General features: G+C 33.8%; 1 protein-coding gene across 8 annotated transcripts in view; it reads right to left on the reverse strand.

The window, feature by feature from the left end:
- Positions 1-2,128: 2,128 nt before the first annotated feature.
- Positions 2,129-20,102, reverse strand: part of M7BP (Myosin-7a binding protein) — a 104,739-nt gene continuing 86,765 nt past the window's right edge. For 4 of the 8 annotated variants that reach the window (XM_073091615.1, XM_073091634.1, XM_073091621.1 and 1 more), the window contains exons 3-12: positions 19,284-19,492; positions 8,807-8,944; positions 7,741-7,855; positions 6,532-7,206; positions 6,333-6,453; positions 6,029-6,072; positions 5,360-5,717; positions 4,716-5,052; positions 2,960-3,601; positions 2,132-2,579 (exon numbers count right to left, since the gene is read on the reverse strand). In XM_073091615.1, coding sequence (XP_072947716.1) covers positions 2,247-2,579; positions 2,960-3,601; positions 4,716-5,052; positions 5,360-5,717; positions 6,029-6,072; positions 6,333-6,453; positions 6,532-7,206; positions 7,741-7,855; positions 8,807-8,944; positions 19,284-19,492 — 2,972 coding nt within the window. In that variant the 3' untranslated portion in view covers positions 2,132-2,246. Of the gene's footprint in view, positions 2,580-2,959; positions 3,602-4,497; positions 5,053-5,359; positions 5,718-6,028; positions 6,073-6,332; positions 6,454-6,531; positions 7,207-7,740; positions 7,856-8,806; positions 8,945-13,973; positions 14,184-19,283; positions 19,493-20,102 lie in introns of those variants that run through there. The other 4 variants (XM_073091609.1, XM_073091603.1, XM_073091642.1 and 1 more) reach the window with 4 other exon arrangements.

Consider the following 20,102-nt stretch of genomic DNA (forward strand, 5'->3'; position numbering starts at 1 on the left):
TTTTGACTGTTTAATGAATGCATTTATTTTTATATAAGGAAACAAAGTATTATTATTGTCAAACTTAGATTGCATTATCAGCCATCTTATAGCGCAGTGCGCATATTATATTTGCGCATATTATTATATAAGAACATTCAGTAATACACTACAGATTACACAGAAATATACATTGTATACAAGTTAGGAAATATGTATACAAGTTAGGATTAAAACTATTTCGCAACAATCCGCTACCAATATGTTTGTTGGTTTATATTGTAAACCATGTAATATGTAACACCCTCCACAAAATACTTAATAGATTTTAAATAAAACAATGAATCAATTAATAAATGTATTTATTTATACTCCCAACTACATTAAGAGTTACCGAATCACGTTACCAGATACACCATGGTAAAATTTTACATCTTATAAATCCACTATGCTCTATCCACTATGCTCTATCACATAAATATAGCAGATATTATTAAACTAGAATAAAATATATAATTACAATAATTCTTAGATCAACCACACTAAGGATTAACAAATTATTAATTATAATTAATAAAAAACAAAGTAGTGTGTGAAAATAGGTGCGTTGCGCACCTAATGTAGGACCAAAGTATTTTTAGAAAATCATACACAAATAGGTACATTAAAAATTGCAACAGATGCACTTTATGCAGGGCATGTTAACAACACTGAAATTTTGGAAAATTCATGGGAAAATAATTCACATATGGCAACACTGAACTCATGTATTTTGGCCCGCAACTAGATCCTTGTGTGGTTGATATAATGAAACTAAACGTACAGACACAACCACTAGAGATATATATTAATATTACCCATGGATCTACAGGTATGCTATTTACAACTTTGGCTTTAGCTAAACATGTAAAGATTACAAATGGCACCATATATTTACACCGTAACCTAATTAACAATTATGTGACCACTCACTTATTTTACAGTTCACAATATAAAAACCTTACCCGCCCAGTCCCAAGATTATTGTAATATTCCTACTCGCATTTTTATCTTAGTATTTTATCTAATAATGTATTTATCCATACTTAAAATATAGGGAATAACTTTAGTTACCTTCGATTTTGTAATGTTCATTATTAATAATTAATGTATCCAATATTTTGTCTAGTAAAGATCGTCATTTGACAATTTCTCCATACTAAACTAACATTGTTAAATTTCGATTTTTGGTAGGTAAAACATTGGATAGTTTGATTATTAACAATGGGCATATGTCAAATTTTGAAACCAGTTCACTTTAGAAATAAATGTAAGTGACAATACGGCGCCCAAATTAAAAGCGTTCTAAAACTTTACAAAGTTACATTAGGGAACATACCCATACTATGTGACCCGTTTTTACATTTCTTTACCGGGATGGGAGGGCCATTGGTGACCATTCGTACCCTCCAGTCGAGTTTTCACATATTAATTTAGAAGTAGGTACCTATGGTTTAAATATCTTGTTACCAACAGAAGAGCAAGAAAATATTTTTGCTCGCTCAGGAACTTATTTTTTAAAGTTATCTTTTCTTTTATTCACATTTGTTTTTCATTGACTACGTGATGACCACCCCGCCCTTGTGACCAAGCATGGTATTTTTCCCCCAAAAGGTCCTAAAAGATCCCTTCCCCGTAAAAGGGTCACACTCACATAGTATGGGTACGTTCCCTTATTGAGAATGTCATAGATTATGTTAAGTAGATACCGTACTCTTAGCACTATTCAGTTAAGACTACCATAATATGTTTTTGTTTATAAAATTTAATATACTATTCTACAAACTTCGAATTTCTATAACTACTCCACAAGTTTACAAAAGAGTAAACAAGTTGTAGTCGAACTAATTAGTGACGTAGAAATAGAAATATTAGGTAGATGACGTCAATTGTAATTAAATGGAAATTATGATACGAATCTATATCGAATGATTGATCAGTGTGACTAAACTTCAACTGTAGTCATAAAAATGTATGAATAAAAAAGATGTAAGACTCATGTATATATAGGTAGATTTCATATATTTTTTCTAGAAATATAGTCAATAAATTATTTAAAATGGTATGTGTAAATTCTATTTACTTGTTTGCATTACTTGATAAAAACTTTTTTTTTTATATATAAATTACTTTGCAATATGAAATCTACCCGAAAATCCGAAATTGTCTTAATTTTTTTATACTATTCATTATACAGTTATACATTATCTCAACTTTAAATCAAACTGTCAGTTATCTACTAGTCGTTTAGTACTGAACTTAGATTTTAAACTTTCGAAAAACGCTAGTTTAGTTTTTATTGATCCAGGTTCCGGGAGCGGACTTCCTGGTCTGCTAGATTCCTTAGTTACCTCTTCAGTGCCCTCGGGAATTTCTTTCGAGCCCCCGGGTACCGTGAGGGGAGTAGCCATTGATAGTTTCAGTTCATCCCGGAATTCCTTGGAGATGCTCCTGGCTGTTAGGCTGTGCATATACGCTGTTTTGTTTGTCGGTCTGTCGTTGTCAGCGTTTAACAAATTCTCTCTGCTTTTCCGCCGTCTAACGTATGGTTGTGGTGGGGGCTGTAATAAATATTAAGACTTAAATAAATCAAAACCAGCTAAATTAGAAGCTTTTATTTGAAGTTGATTTAATCCTTGATACAGGACGTAATTACTTAAGTTATCGAAAATAGAATTTGTCGTGAATCGGCTGCTGGGTTTGACTTTCTACCTAAGTATTATTTTCTTCATAGAAGACCAAAATGTAGCACGGTTTGGACTACAGGTATCCATAAATAAAAATATGGCAATGCATTCGATCATTCACAATTAAAATTATACGTAACATTTTAGCAAATATGTGATCTGTGCGGAAACTAAAAAGGACCGGTTGATGAAATAGATAGCAGTTATCTAAAATTACTCACATTATCTTGCTAAAGTAAACTTTAACCACTGACCTTGGCTGGTTCACTGAGATTATCCATGCTAACAAACTTCTTAGCCAACTCCTTCACCTTGGGCAGATGCTGTAGAATCTCATCAATTTCACTGATTTGAGGTAATCTTTCTTCTATCGGTTGTACCGTTACCTCGCCGACACCGTCATTCGCACTGAGCCTATCAATGGTTTCTCCTGGGATATTCTTATCAGGCATATTGATGTTGTCATTTCTGTCAGGCGCTTGCTCATATCTCGGCGATACCTTATCTTCAGGTTTACATTTTACTATTTCACCAGTTTGAACGTTGTATATTTTAATCGAATCTTCAATACTGCTCGAGCTGTTAGAATTTGCACTGATGCTGTTTGGCGATTTTTCTGGCTCGTCGTGTGGTTTGTCTATCGTTATTGTTAGCGGGGTGATCTCTGTATTGTACGCGGATTGTAATATTTCTTCGAATTGTTTGTCGGTGTCCTCGTCGACGTATACTGGTTTAGCGGAAAATAACGTCTGGTCGTTCACATCTTCGTATTCGATTAGTATCTCATCCTTGTTGTCATGTGGCATCGTTATGGAATTTTGTGTTTGGTCTTTACCGGCGAAGTTCGTATATTGTTGATTTGTCGCAATTGTATTAAATTGCTTTATTAGTAGTCTCTGGAATTTAGATTGAATAATAGTTATATGTTACTTATGAATGATATTAGAATAGATATGATAATAATATATTGTTAAAAGTAGATTAAAGTAAATGTGATGATGTTATTGATTAAAACGTAATAAGCCCAAAATAATCAGTTTTATAAGGTCTAATAAACGATGTCTCGCGTGCTATTAAAACAAACTACCCGTGCGACATAGAAAATTTAAATTATATTTAATGACATATTATTATATAAGAAAATGATATAGTTTTTGCATGCCGATTGTTAATATTAAAATCGTTTCGTCTTAAGCGATACAGAAGCTTTTGGAAAGTGATGGTGGCGGGGAAGTGTTTAGAAGGTCTGGTTAGTCCGTCAGCAAGCCTCTTTAGTTTGTTAGTTTAATATTCATTCACCAAAATCTTACAACACTCACCACTAATCTCTTTGAGGATTACTGTAGTAATAGTACTGAAATTTTTAATTAGAAGTACACAAATATATGAGTGCGTATCTAGAATCATAGTCCAATTAATATAAAGTGCGGAGTGCTGTTAGTCAGCCAAGTTTTTAATAAATAAAACATGCCAACTATTACACTCAACAGGCAAAGTTACTTGGTGTCAAAAACGAAGATATTTTTGGTTTTAGCTGTTCAGCCATCCTTACACCAAATCATGTATGAATTATGGTCGTGATCTATGCTACGAGATAACCTAGTTTACCCTAAATGATCGACTTGGTCTATGCAAGTATTGTACATGGTGGACGGAGATTCATAACGGAGTTAGGGTCCAGACTACGATCTACATTGTCAGTACGAGTGCTTTGATTGGAGGTGTATTAGATAAATATTGGGACTGATTAATTTTCATTCACCACAAATCTTTATGTAAGCCTTTGTTTAACCTTAGGCTTCCACCGAAAGCAAAATTGAGACCTGGGCGCCGCTTCGCGCGAATGCACAGGTCTTCGCTCCGTAGGGTGTTACTGCGCCTAACGTCCGTGTACGACTCGAATAGATCTTCGGTTATTTCGGGCGTTTTCGGTATTTTAAGTCTAACTATATCCTCGTTTTCCACATAACCGTCACCTCCATTGCACACACTTTTACTTTGTTGCCTTACGTTTGAGTTTTTGCTAACGTTGCGTCTACTTGTCGCAATATCGTCAGCGTTATCGCTTTGCTTATCGGCATTTTCGAAAATGGGATTTATTGCGAAGTTTGGGCTCGCGTTTCTAGGGCTCAGAACGGCGCGAGTGATGTTCTGATGAAGGGAGGATGCCTCGAGATCGCTCAACGAACTGCTGGCACTTACAGGCGAGGCGAACTCTGTTTCGAAATTGTCTAAACTGGTCGATTTGTTCATGGAACTCGTTAAAGAGCAAGTGTCACTATAGCTGCTCGTGTTACGGCCGCCTGTTGACGTCTTTGCCTCTTTTATGTAGTAATCTCTGCCGTAACTAAAACAAAATGTACGTTCTATGTAATTATTACTTTCTTTAACTGCGAAGGAAAACATCGTGAGGGATGTCAACACATCTGAAATTGTTTTAGAACAAAAAAAAGGTAATAAAGGTTTGTGCAGTCAACCAATCTGCTATTGACTAGGGAGGTAGGCCATGGCCTAAATCCCTCTCGCTGAGAGACTTGTGCACAGCAATAGGGCAATGATTGACGACAAAAATGTTTTAAATTCTATTTCTATATTTATTCAACTATATACTACTGTTAATTATTTGATTAATTATAATTAGATTACCAACTTACCGTTTATATTGTGGACTATCTTCGGTCATGGCATGTTTAAGTACTTTAGGAGACGGACTGACCGACCGTCTGTCGTTCATGCTAATATTCCCAGTACTAACACTAAGCGCTGAATTTCCACGGCTTAGGTTTTTTTCTTCTGTGTTATTTGCGTGGCCATTGATATCGCCATTCTCTTGTGTAGTATCTGGTATTTCTATTTTGTCATCATCAAAGTCTTTACTTTTAGTCAATGTGTCAAATAAAGATGATGTGCTTTTGGCTGATAATCTCTTTTTAATCGCTTCTGGCGAGTAAGGATTGTTCGGCATTTCGACGTAGTTCAACCATTTTTTGCGTTCTCTGTATGCTATGGATCCTACAAATAATTTTAATTATTTTATTATATTTTTTTATTTATTGTATTTTGGACACAGACAGTTATGTTACATTACGAAATCTTAGACTAACTTAATATATTTTATCTAGACTTTGAGTGCCAACAATTTGTGTATTAAAATACATTAGACAAGTTTTTAAATATTGAATTGTAACTCAAGGTACATTTATGTTTAATTTATTATGTTGTATATTACGTTTAATTGTACATTATGTTTAATTTAATTACGTACGTAAATACTTTTTGTGTATTTTAATTTAATTAAGTAGATAAAGGAAATATATAATTACCTGGTATTAACTCTTCCTCTTTTTCGACACTGGGAGTTGAGTTTCTGAAATTAAATATACTTAATTTAAACCTTACATTTTTAATTGTATCACTTGCTTTGACAACGAAGGAAAACATTGTGAGCTCTGAAACTGTGAAAATTATATTAAAACGATCTTGAAAGTATATGAAGTCTTTTAATTTGAATTTGGTCAACGTTGGGACTATGGTCTCAACTCTACATATTCTGAGAGGATAGTGTTCAGCAGTAGGAGTGGGATTCAGGAAGAATGGATTGTGGATTATAAAACGTTAAGTACGCACTGTTGTGGTTCATCTTCGAAATGTTTTCTGCGCAAGCTGTCCGCGTACCTCTGCACCGGCACAGATACAGTCTCTTCGTACTCTCCCTCGCGTTCGTGACGACTCAATGTGTTGGTAGAGTCTGAAAGCAATTAATAAAATTATGTTTAAACACCTTCAAGTACTTTTAGAATAATAAACATGATTTTGAGAAAATTACCTTTGTTTGCGGCGTAGTTATGGTCCTCAGTAATGGAGGTATCTAAAGCTTGTGATGCACTGTGATTCAGATCTTCGATATACGCTTCAGCATTTCCATTAAGTGTCCTATGTATTTCTTCTTTAACGTTAAACTCTGCTTTAGGTAACGGGCCGCTGTCTACACCAACTATTAAAATTGAGTCATTTTTATTATCCAAGTTTTCCTCAAGATCTCCGTTAACCTTTTCATTATTTGAGTTACCGTTTTCGACAAATTTTGTATTAACAGCATCAACTGTATCTTCGCTTTGATTGTATTCATTGTATAGTTTTTCGAAATCGTCGGTCCCGTCAACACTCATAAGGCTATCTGGTTCAAAGTCCAAGGCGTCAACTTTGGGTTTTCCTCCAATCACATGTTTGGAATCCAAAACACGTTTGACATCGCTTTTGAACTCCTCGCTCTGTTCCTCCGCGTCACTGGCGTTGTCAGATAGATCTGTGGTGTCTTCAGCATCCCGGTCGCCAATGAGAGCTCTATATTCAGTATTCGAGTTAGGAACTAACATGGGGACGGGCACGGATTGTATAGTTTTGATTTTCTTCTTCTGAAACAGCCAGTTCTCTTCCCAAGACCCATCAGCAGCTTGAATGTCGCTGCTCGATACTTCGTCGAAGTCGCGATCCTCATTGTCTGTAGTCATATGTATTTTTGGGAATTAAAACAACTGGATAAATATATGGATCACTACAACACAAAGTGTTTTAGGTTTTCATGTTAAACAGGTGAAATAACAATACCATCGCTATACAATAATTTATTTTATTACATTATATTTTTATATTGTAAATATAAAAGTATAATGAATTGTAATTGTAAATATAAAAATATATGAATTTAAATATTACACAAATATCAGTTGTGTAGGGGCCACTTTAAAATCAACTCCAATTATATGAAACTTGCATTATTATCACAGATAATTATTATAATATAAATATTAAATCTAAATTTGAGAGATGGTAGAGCCACACTTATAACCAGCGACCATTTTAGTCCTCAGAAGTTCTATATCGAGTTAGTTACATAGGCGGCAGTGACTTTACCTTGTGGTATACTGAAAACTATGCTATTCTAATCTAAAATAACTATTTCTTCTATACGATCACTAAGGTACGGTGTACAGGCACCTTATTACCAGGTACCAGGTACTGAAACTTTACATACCAGTATGGTGCACGATGTCGCCTCCGAACTCAGGGAAGGGTACCCGTCTCGGCACCTCCAATGCATCTTCAGTGCAGCCTTCCTCCCAGTCAGACACATCGACTTCTTCACGGAGCTATAAAACCGGAAAAATCTTCATTAATTACACATAGGAAACAAAAAATAAACATAATTCATATTTAATTTATTTTTGTAATTGTAAAATCAAATTATATAAACGAAGATTATAAGTAGGTATATTTTTTCAGATTGTATTATAAATTATAATGTTAGATTATTAAATTATTATGAAGGTAGTAATTTAAGAAGTAGTTTGTATAAAAACTAAAATATGTTAATAAATGTGAGAATTAATTTAAACAATTGATATTAATATTTTGTACTTAAATGTAGATGAACATTAGGAGAAATATAGGTAGGTATTAGCTATTAATGTTCACAAAGTTAAAACTTTAAAATATATTTTAACGAATAGTATGTTTTGAAGTTTTGAAGATGATACAACCCATTGTGGTTCGACTCCGGCGGCACCACCGCCCCACCTATTTCTGCCTAATAACAGGTGTGTGAATTGCTACTGTGTTCTAATTTGAAGGTTAAGTTCTGTCGTAAGATGGACGTATTTTTAGAAACGTTCCATCTTAATTCTAAGGGGTACCACCGCATTTGTGGGTCACCTCAGGAATAGATTGATTGCAGATGCCCATGTGTTTGCTACCTCTTTACAATCTATATTATAAAAAGTCCACGAATATAGGCAAACAACCGTATGTTCCTCATTTTCTTAATGTAAGTAACCCTTGTGTTCCCTTAATACTTTTATTATTCGTAGATGTTTTCAACAAATTACATTTACTGTAGGTACTTCGCTTGTTTGTATTAATTGTATAATTTTTCCGTTGCGTCAACACAACGTCATAAATTTATTGTTCTTCGCCAATAACCTGCTTTGATTCCGTAACCAATTTGATATCGTTTAATATGATCTTTAAAAACTATAAAAATATAAAATAATTACCCGTACACGAAATACGAGATTTAAAATAATTTTCTAATAATAACTTACTGGAGGAGTGATGTCTCTAGTGTTCCTAGTGAGGGAGCGCGGTGAGGACCGCTCGGAGGGCGACGGGCTCGCGCTGGCCGAGTGGATGCCGCTGCTGCGACCGCCCGACCCATTCTCAGTCTGGTAGCGTTCGATCACCTGGAAGCAAATTGGAAAATTTTACCATCGATTTTAATACCTACTCCAATGTATCACATGAAATATTTTAAAAAATTGAAATATTTTATCATAGTTAGGCCTGAAGTGCTTCGAGAAAAGAATGGTACAGCCGTGCCGCTTTTTTGCTCGACTTGGCGGGGCACTGCCGTGCCCCCAGATAGTTCGATGTAGGTATTCCTGTACAGTGCATTAAGTACATTAACGTATTTTATTAATTTCCTAAAATTTCATTTCAATTATACATTAATTTAATAGTACACCTATTTACTACGAAGTTTATTTATGGATTTGCGACCTCTAAACAAATCAAGGTTATTATATAAATACTAATTGTGTCTAGAATTAATACCTATAATCTATCAATTTCAGGAGCATTGTCTGATAATGATGCAATAAATGCGATTACGTTGGTTTAAAACTCAAAGGTGATTAAGTACTTAATAATAGTATGTATTTATGTTATTCAGTGTCGATAGTGCTATCTATATCTTTATTTAAACGGATCTTATTAGGGTAAGAGATAGCTTAGTACATCATATTAACAATACCTTTACATCCGTTAAGTATACAAATAGTTATATTTAAATTAGTTACATTTTAATAGTATTTTTTTATATACGAGTAGCAGACGAGCGTGCAGTCCACCTGATGGTAAATTGCTACTCTGCTATTGCTACTCTGCTAGTAATTGCTGCTCTGTTATCAACCCCGTGAGGTTGGCCACAGATGAATCGCTAATCCTGAGGACTAACTGGAATGCCTCGGAAAAGTATGTCTAATGTCTATGTACATTTTACAAATACTGTATAAGTACTTGTATACCAGAGGAGTACAAACAAATATATAGTGTGTACGTAACTACATATTATTTTGTTTGTAAGTACTTGAATCTTATTTGAGAAATGTAGTTTGAAGTTTATCTATGTAAAATTGTAGACGTTACGTTAATGTTGCAAAGTCCGAGTGACTATTGTTTCAATAATGATATTAATAGTACAAGAATTCCAATGTTTTTTTAAAGCAAGAAATATAAAATACTTAAGTATGGAGGAGTCGGGAGGTCCCTTTTACAGAAGTAGGTATGTTACGTCAAAACCATATTCCAACAAGATCACGTCTGGAGCCGTTAGGTCAAAGTTTGACAGTGATAACATGATCCATCATCGAATATTTCCTGCCCTTGTAAATGACAAAGTCACATGATGGTCTATGGTCATCTATTTTTGTACAGGATCAAATTTTATTTAGGTAATTGATTATTTAAGGACTCGATGTAATGAATTAATGTATCTATGTATTCTATTATTATGTGGTTATTGAATTATTATTATTATTATTGAATTTGAGTTATTATCAATACCCTCAATGTATTCTAGCTTAAACCAATCATAGTTGCCTCTGAGACCTAAGTCCGCATGGTCCATGTGATATGCTTTATCAGACTTCCCCTCACAGCATAAACACAGCTAAAACGCATATCACCTTGTATTGTCTATCCATAATAGGTTTTCAGTTCCCGATAACTTTTCTGAGAAAATTACTACCCATAAATGTACATAGCATGAAAATTAAGTAGCAGACGTAAATGGCCATATTTTATATCTCGGTGCGGGTTACGTGACATCTTAAGTGACAAATAGAGATATGAAGGTCAAGGTTAACCGGATTGTAGATATGGGCTTACAAAGTCATTGGGTACAAGTGACAAGCTTTTCTGAATAGAGGTGAACAATGGACGCTTTACAAGATGATCCCTGGCAACGTATTGTCTAACCAATGTAATGCTTAAGAAATTAATTTTAAGTTTTTTTTTCGTTTTGATAAATGACACATTAAGATATTTTACTTGATGAAGACTTTTTGGAAGTTTGAATGTCTTGCGTGTCTCTACTACCTCTACCAAATTTATCAAACCACTAATCATTGTTGTTGCAAGACAATATCAAATAGCTTTGGTATTCGTATCTCTCAGTCGAATGAAAGTTGAATCTCCTCATGTTATATTGTGATTCAAACTCAAAACATTAATAAACAACATTGCTACCATGTGGATTTTCGTCGGGATACACCTCTTTTGTTTTTGCGGTGTGATAGAATTTAAGCATCCTTAAAACATAGAGGGTGAGGCCTTCATTAAAATTCATCATTAATGTTCGTGGATATAAAATATTATTGCATGTCGATAATGGATACATTAAAACAGTCGTAATTACGTTTTTATGGCAAAATCTTAACCAAGGTGCTTGCAGCACGCGCGATCTGATACATAAATTACTTATTGTTAAAAAAACTGTTACAAATGTGAATATAATCCATTGCATAGAATCCATTGGATTCGGATTACATTTTCATCTACAGATATATTATAACCACCTCCTTTTTGAAGTCGGTTAAAAATGTAAATATTATTTCGTATGCCGCAGAGGTATTCAAAGTTATTTCGTACTTTTAGAAAAATAAGCCGCGCCGACTTCCACATTAGGTCTATTAATTTATCGTTAGTAAGGGTATTTGTAAAGCCTGCTTACTTCCCCCCTGTTGCCATCCTGCATCCACAAGGGAGCGTTATCGCCCACTTTGAAATACACTGGTATATAGCTACTTGTATTTATTTTGTAGTTAGATTAGTATTCTAAAGCTGCTTTATTTTAAGGGTCCGGTAAGGGAGAGTCACTAATACGAGGAGATCCATCGTCGTCTTTAGGGGTAGCATCAGATCTGTGACTGACCTCAGGACTCTAATCCTGTCTTAGGTAGATTGTACATGTCCAGAGACGGCAGTGGTCACTTACCGTCAGGTGGATGGCATGTCCGTTTGCTACTTATTTTTTTAAGCTATTGCATAGCTTTTATCGCGGGCTTTGAGCGCGGCGACCGAATCGAGAAATTCCGTAACGAAAATAAGTAACACCTTTCAACAACTCGGTTGCCTGGAGACTTGATATCCAACTATCAAGTCTCCAGGCAACCGAGTTGTTGACTGTCAATAGAAAAATATGGATATAATTGAATTAAGTATTATTTTACATTCCTTATTATTTTATTTGATATTGGCGACGAGATGTCGAATGAACTAAAAAACAATAAGGAAATACGAGCCACATTACGTGGGTTAATGAAACGAACCGAAAATTACATTTCGGGAATAGAAAAAATTGACATTGAAGAAATAAATATACGACTGAATTCTTTACAAGAAAATTTGAACAAATTCTACGCGATTCAAGAAAAAATTGAATGGCTTACAGAAGAAGAAAATTTAGAAGAGGAAATAAAATACAGGTACGAATTTGAAGAAATATATACAAAGCTAAAATTTAAATTTTTGAATGTACAAAAAGAAAATAATCGGCTAATATCTGAATGTTCTTGTATATCAGCAAGAGCGGAAGTTTATTTGATAAACTGTTAACTGTCAAGGCACGCTTGAGACGTACACCTAATACAAAAGAGTTATCACCTTATCAGTTAATGTTCGGCAGAGAGGTAAGAACCTATATGTATGCCTTATTTAAGAAATCCGCCCCACTATCCAGATTACATTACAATGCACCGCCAACGCAGGAGTTCGGACAAGGTGATAAGGTACAAGTCCGCAGTTACACCAACCCAAGAGTTAAATGGGAGTTCGGAGTCGTCATCCGAAGATTAGGTAGACTCCATTATGAAGTCAGAACTGAAAATGGCATACTGGTGCGCCGTCACCTTGACCAAATGCTGCCGGCGCCCCTGGTGGTGTAAGTGAAAATAGCGGTGGAAGACTGTTGGATATCAAGTCTCCAGGCAACCGAGTTGTTGACTGTCAATAGAAAAATATGGATATAATTGAATAAAGTATTATTTTACATTCCTTATTATTTTATTTGATAACCTTAATTCGTCAACTTGAACACAGATGGCAGTAATACACATTTTTTTATAATCCGTGCAGAAATCTTAAAATTGCGTGAAGTATATTTTATATTCCCATTATAAAATTCAAAATTATATTACCATATTATCAAAATAATATGTTTTATCAACATAAGCTATGTTGAATTCTGGATTGATAAAATAACGTAAAAGAGTGTTTGTTATTTTTAAACATACAATTACAACTGACAGACTTGACAGCACAAAATCAAAACGCCATTATGATTTATGGTACAAATAATTTGTGTACAAAGTGGTTTAAATATGAATAAACAAAGTGCATTTATTAATGAAAAATGCGATGTACCTGTAACATTCGGCCAAATGTCACAGGCACATCGCATTGATCCATTTATATTGCTGGTTGTTAATACTTTACGTCACTTATTAAATACTTTTCTATTTTATATTTTAGAATGTGCAGTCTTGCTTGGAGTTATGAAATGTCAGCTGATATTTGCAATGTTTTATATAATGGAGATATGATAAAATAGTGGATAAAGATGTATTAATGTAAATGTTGATGATTATGGAAGAATATATTGTATTTCTGGAATTCCTTCTGAGCGTTTTCATAGCATCAAAAATGCTATGCAATAGCTTTACCGCGGCAGTCTCCGAGTGCCACACGTATTTTTTTTTTAAATAATACAATCAAGACAATATCTTCATCATCTCGGTAAAATCGTGTACAGAAGATCGAACATTACAAACATCTTTTACTTCTACGAAAATGTCATAAGTATCGTAACATTTTTTACATTCAGTTATGTATTTGTCAAGTATTACATATTACAGCAGAATGCATCTATCGTAACATCCTACCGTCCCAACAAGACGCGACTACAAAAATAATCTTAAATCTCACGTTTCTGTTGCTTTATGGTGAATACAGTACACCTGAATAATTCCGATTGAATAGGTACATTTTATCACTGTAATTTCAGTTTTACGACGTGCGATAACTGAAATGAACGTGACACTTCACGGCGTTAAACGTTTTATTATCTTTTAATGGGCAATAATGGCGTTAACATCTAAACAACGACACTTAACATATCACAATCACAAGACAAGATCGCAAGAAAATAGAAACCTGGTCCTCTTTTCCAGTGGGAAAGTAGCTGATGATGCCGCTGAAGAAATTGTACATCTCCATGCGGGGGGCGTGGTGTTGGATATTTGTGTCAGTTGTCAGTTTGTGACAATGAGCGATGCTCGCACGGCCGGACGATTTCGCACTGCGCGGCGTTGCATTCTGCGCGCTGACGTTGTAGAATAGGGTTGGCATACTCTATTTTCTATTTGTTTAAAAAGCTAGATTTTGTGTATGCTTTTGTAAGCCACTAGTCTTTTTTATGTACCACAACGTGACATTGACATAGGTACTTAGTATTTGGGGATGTTAACTGTTAAGGCCTTGTAGAGCTTAATGCAATATCACTTGAGAATCACGTTTTTAGACGTCCATAATTCGAAAATTTAAAAGTCAGAAAATGAAGTTCTAGGATTACTTAATCATTCTGCAAGGTATTAATTAATGTTTGTTCACAATTAACAAAAAATCAAGTATAAATCCTTATAATATATTTCACGTGGTTATTCTGTGTTTAAAATTTATCTCGACGTAAAATGCTCAAACTTAGGTTTGAAACTTAGATTTATTTGTATACTTACCTACTTATTACAAAATACAAATGAATTATTAAGTTGTCATTATTATTTGGCATGGATTTGTTTACGTACTGTACAAAAAGTCTAAATTGCATATAACATTACTTTGAAATACACAACAAAATAAAAATAATTGATAATGACGTTGCTACAAAAACAACTTATTCACCAATACATTATTATTCTTTTTAATGGCTCTTAATAAGTAGCAATTAGGAACTTATAATAAAATATAGGAGCAATTATTTTGATAATTATAAATGCAATTTAATATTATAGTGTAATTGTCTTGCAGTTTTTGTCGTAAACATGCACCACCTTTGATCCTCGAGTGTTTTATATACCTAAGACATATTTACTAGAAGGTGACGAGTAATAATATGTTAAACCTTGAGGCTAACCCGAATATATCAGTCATCATTAATGAGTTATTATTATCATTGTATTATAAATGATAGAAAATCAAAATAATAACTTGAACGAGTGCAATACATTCAAAATTTCGAAGTTAACTCACTCATTCTGTGAGAAGACCTGTGCCCAGCATTGGGACACACTGCCCAAGCGTAAATGTAGATAGGGCTACATTTCAAGTATATTTGGGAGCTGAGGGCTAGAAGTAGTAATAGAACAACTAAACTAAACTATTTATAAAAAAGATGGATGTCTTCTTGTACTATGTAGAGGTAATTATGACTATTAATCTAAGTTATCTCGTCTTTTACCACTGTTTATCTTTTCAAAAAGTAGAGCATCATGATGATGATGAGCAAATCACAACTTTTTTCTAGAAATTACAATGTTATTTAATTATCGTACACACTTCTATAGTTCCACCTTGATGACAAAATATATAAAAATCCTTACCACAAAGCGACTAATCCTCATAATCATACCTATAGCTTTATTACGAATTATAAGCTTTCGAAAACCAATAAAGATAAACACACGGATCTAGCACACCTGTTACAACACATTTTCCAAAACCGTTGTGTAACTCACCCAACTGACAACGTATAGAAACACCACGAAAAGTGTCATAAACAACGTAAGCATTTTTCTTTAAGAAATATCCGATGGAACACAAATATAATTGTCATCATAAGAACCGGGCACGCGCTTACAGATCACAATTAATGTGGGAACGAATTAAAACTTACCATTTCTTTATAAGGCGGTCCAACGGTCTGGGCTTAGCAGAAACTGTTATCACGATAACACCGTATCGGCAGGATAGCGATACTTCTTATCACTACACTATACAGATGTCGAAACACCTTGCTTCACGTATTGAATTGTCTACGAGATGATTTATCTTATGATTATGATTTTCAAACATAGTAGTTTGTAAGATAAAATCTTGGAGTCAATTAATCGCTAATTTGTGTACAAAACAATATGAGTTACGACACTTTATCTTAATTCATTTCATCTACTATGTTTATAATGATGACGTCATAGCTTATGTTATATGATGAATTTCGGACGGTAATATCTAATATCTAGAATGTTTACCATACTTTCGGTATTGTAAGGTATGTCAGTGGCACAGCGTTGTTTGTCCGCTGGTACAAGTAAGAAAGGCACTATGTATTAAAAAAGATGTTTCCTCCACATAACATTTTGCAACTAGGATTTTTTATATTTAGAGACTGAACAATAACTCAAAGCACAACAACGCCTCTGGGTATTTAAATGTAATAGTTAACTTTTTTAATTAAAAATTAGGTTTTAATTTTGGCGCTCACTTTTCATTCATGTATTAATAAAAATATTCTCACATTTTCTGTGTATTGTTTTAAATTGGATACCTTTTTTAATCCTAAAAAAGATGTGTCAACAAAAACTAAAAAAACACAGGTGTTGTTTGAAGACCCTTAATTAAAACCCTAGTGCATGCGAACGTACATGCTGACGTCGTCTTTATATGGGTTCGTGTAAGGCTGTCTGCACACGAGCGTTTCATGTAGGCATTTAATACCCGTTTGAACTCAATTGTATGTGGGGTCAGTGATTTATCATTAATCTAATAGAAATGTCGGAGGTTAGTCTTCATACACACTACCTTTGAAGCATCCTGTCTTGTCTACGGATTAATTCAGAGGAAAATCTTGACACTTGTGTAATGTTTGTTATAGGAATTATGTGATTAAGACTAAGATTAGTGTTAACGCTTGCTGCTTGCGTGCTGCGTAAAAAACGAATAATGTATGATTATGACTTAAAAGTTATGCTTAAAAGCAATTTATACGTAGGTACTCGGCACAAATAAATAAAATTGAAGTGTTTGGCTATAATTTAAGCCCTTTATTCTAAGATAAAACCAACTATCTAAGCCTTTATTATGTAAGTTATAAATAAAAAACGAAAGTTTTGGATTATTTTTCTGTTTATCTGTGATTTGGTGTATTTAACATTTTAGACAAAACAAAAAAAGAAATGTAAATTTGTATTTATATTTATTGTACTAGCATATCTAAAGATACTTAAGTCAACGACGTTACGTTTCTAACTTCATTTTAGAGAATTTTATACTTATGAAATGTAGCTTACTACCTATGTGGTCCATGTCAGCAAAAAGATATACTGATCGCTGTATTACTAGTATATATCGCATATTGTATCTTTATATATATTGGTTATGATAGTATCGATAATTGATATGGAACGTAGTGGTGGTATTTAGTAGTACCATGTAGTACCTTTCGATATTATCTATAGCACAATGTATAAACCTAATAACAACACTAGTGATTTTATTGCACGAATGATCGTTTAATTACTTTGTTATTGGTTTCAAAGAGATATTAACTAATAATATACCTAATTAGTCGAAACAACGGATATATTATAAAGTATAAATCAAACAGAATCCGCAATTTATTGTAGTTTCCCTTTATTATTTTGCTAATGTGTTCGATGTATTCGATTTCTATTAATTACTTTGTTTGTATAAAGTTACATTACTAATTAAATTATTAATTCTGTGCTCATTTGTGGAATACATAACCTTTGTATGTATTTTGATAAGATCCTTTAACCTATTTTCTATTATAAAGAAGATTTGATTTCATACATTTTGCGAGTTATTCGCGTTATTGCGTTTAGCTTGTAATTTATTTATTTATATAATTATTGTGGTCTTTAACAATTAATTCAAAATAAGTGTTTTAAAAATGTGTAGGTTATGTGCAATTTAATAAACCTAAGACTAGACTTAATTGCCTTCAACAAATACTAAGTATTCTTGTCACGCAAGCGTTCCTCTCGAGATCCTGGAGCTTCCCAATATGCATTGAATGGTAGTGAGGTAAGGAGTTTCAGTACCTATCTGAGTAAAATTCCCCAATGGTCGGGTATTTTATAAAACACCTACTCTTAAAAACCAAAAAAGGCTATCTGTAATAACTAGAGTTTGATTTTCAGGAAAACGTATTGAAATAAATTTTTGTACCTTTCGTTAAAGCCTACATGCGTAACGTTATAAAAAAGTAAACACTTTGATATGTTTAAAAGTAAGCCAAGGACTGGTGTGATCACCATTATCCAAGGTGCGTGCGGGTAATCGTCAAATCCGCCATGAAACAAATCTAAACCAATAAACAATTAGCGGGAAATTACAGAAATAATGACAGCAACAATGTCGACAGTTAAGAAGAGAACTCGTCGAGAATTTTCTTCCGTCTGCGCGTGCAGGTGCAAAATAGCTATTTTATTCTAAAACTAGCGGCATTGTAGTTTTCTGCAGTGCGACCACCTCAGTTACGGAGGATTCCGCAAACTTATATGTCATGCCCATAGTTGCCAAACGCCGCGGAAATAAATCGCGTCATCATCAGGGCCGGATTTAGAGGTCTAGAGGCCTTGGGGCAACAAAGGAGTGGAGGCCCCCTGACCCCAAATTATTTTCTGAATAAAATGAACAATTTTTTCAGTTGAATTTTTCAATAAATATTTTATTGTGAAACGCAGGTAGATTCTTCTAGTATTCATGTTTGTACAAAGTACTGTAGATAAAGGTAAAAACAGCGAAAAAAATATCAAAGGAAAAGATATATATATATATATATATATATATATATATATATATATATATAGTGTTTACTAGTCGGAATTAAAAAAAAAATCCGACGTCTCTATTCTGGGGGCCCCTCTTTTGTGGAGGCCCCGGGGCGACCGCCCCGGTTGCCCTCCCTTAAATTCGGCCCTGGTCATCACATGTTTGCCTACATTTTCATATAACTACGCATGTTGCGGTTCCCCGTCCGCGGCAAAGGCGGAAGAAAAAACACTTGGTGAGTTCTCACTGTAGGTTTTATTTATATCTAAAGACATGAGGCGTTACAGATGCATAATCAAAATTTGTGTATAAGAATTTTACATTTATATTTTCATCAAGTTATTACTTTGAAGGTTCAACTTTAATTGATGTATGCATAATCTGCGGGTCCATAATAACAGAATCGTCATAAAATGGTGGGAAACACAATCATATCTTTAAAATAATTGCTTACGTAGATAATGAGCCATGACAATAAGAAAAAATGCAATAAGTACCTACCAATAATAATTATAAATTGTCATTGTAACTTTTAGTATAATGAATACAAAAAAAAATGTAATGCCGTAATTTTTAAGGGCAATTATACTTAATTTTTTTAAAGAGGTAGTTTCAAATTTTCATCTTTGCATATGTAGATATTAAAAATAAACTATTCAAAAAATGTCTTACCTTATTCAGAATAGCTGTCGCCAACAAATCTTCATAAGTCGAAGCTTCAGTCGGCGTGTGTGGTTCGGCGGCGTACCGCGCGAGCGCTGGTAGCGCTGCAGCCTCCTCTACTACCCGGGCCACCAAGCGCTTGAGCTGCGCGTGGGCACCGCTCGCGCCAGTAGACCGCGTGCTTGAAGCGCTGGATATCGCATTGCTTTGCGGGAGATCTGCACAGAAGAAACATTCGATTTTTGAACATTTTGATGTTAATATAGAACTCTATGGTATAATGTTTTTATTACCACAGACTTTGATAAGTTTACTTATCAAAGCCCACAGATTAAAATGTTTGGAAATTTACGCTCGTTGCATTTTAATTTAATTCTGTTTTATTAAAAACTAAAAGGGTATAATTTTTGTATGTAGAATCAGGTTTGAATGTAACAAAATTGTGATGATTGATGATATGAATTTATACATAAATTAAAGTAATATTACTAATTAATATCAACAATTCAACAACGTTTAATGAAATAAACTGTAGAAATTTTAAAATTGTTTTTTTAAAGGGGAAGGAAACATAAGAAGTTGGTGCTTATACTTAAAGTAAATCAAAGCTAAACATTTGTGCCCTTAAAGTTCTTTAACAAAGAAGTCTTGTGCACTGTGAGTTCAATACTACAAGCAGAGTGCTGTACAAGTGTATCTAAGTCACTTAAACTTACGTGTGACATGCAACATTTTTGTGCGATTTTTTTTATTTAATTATTTATTTCAGTAACAAATACTTATTTTTGAATCACAATTAAAATTTTAAGTTACATTACAATTTTATAT

This window comes from Epargyreus clarus, unplaced genomic scaffold (genome assembly GCF_041222505.1).
Source record: "Epargyreus clarus isolate Ecla_fem2 unplaced genomic scaffold, WU_Ecla_fem_2.2 ptg000003l, whole genome shotgun sequence".
NCBI lineage: Eukaryota > Metazoa > Arthropoda > Insecta > Lepidoptera > Hesperiidae > Epargyreus > Epargyreus clarus.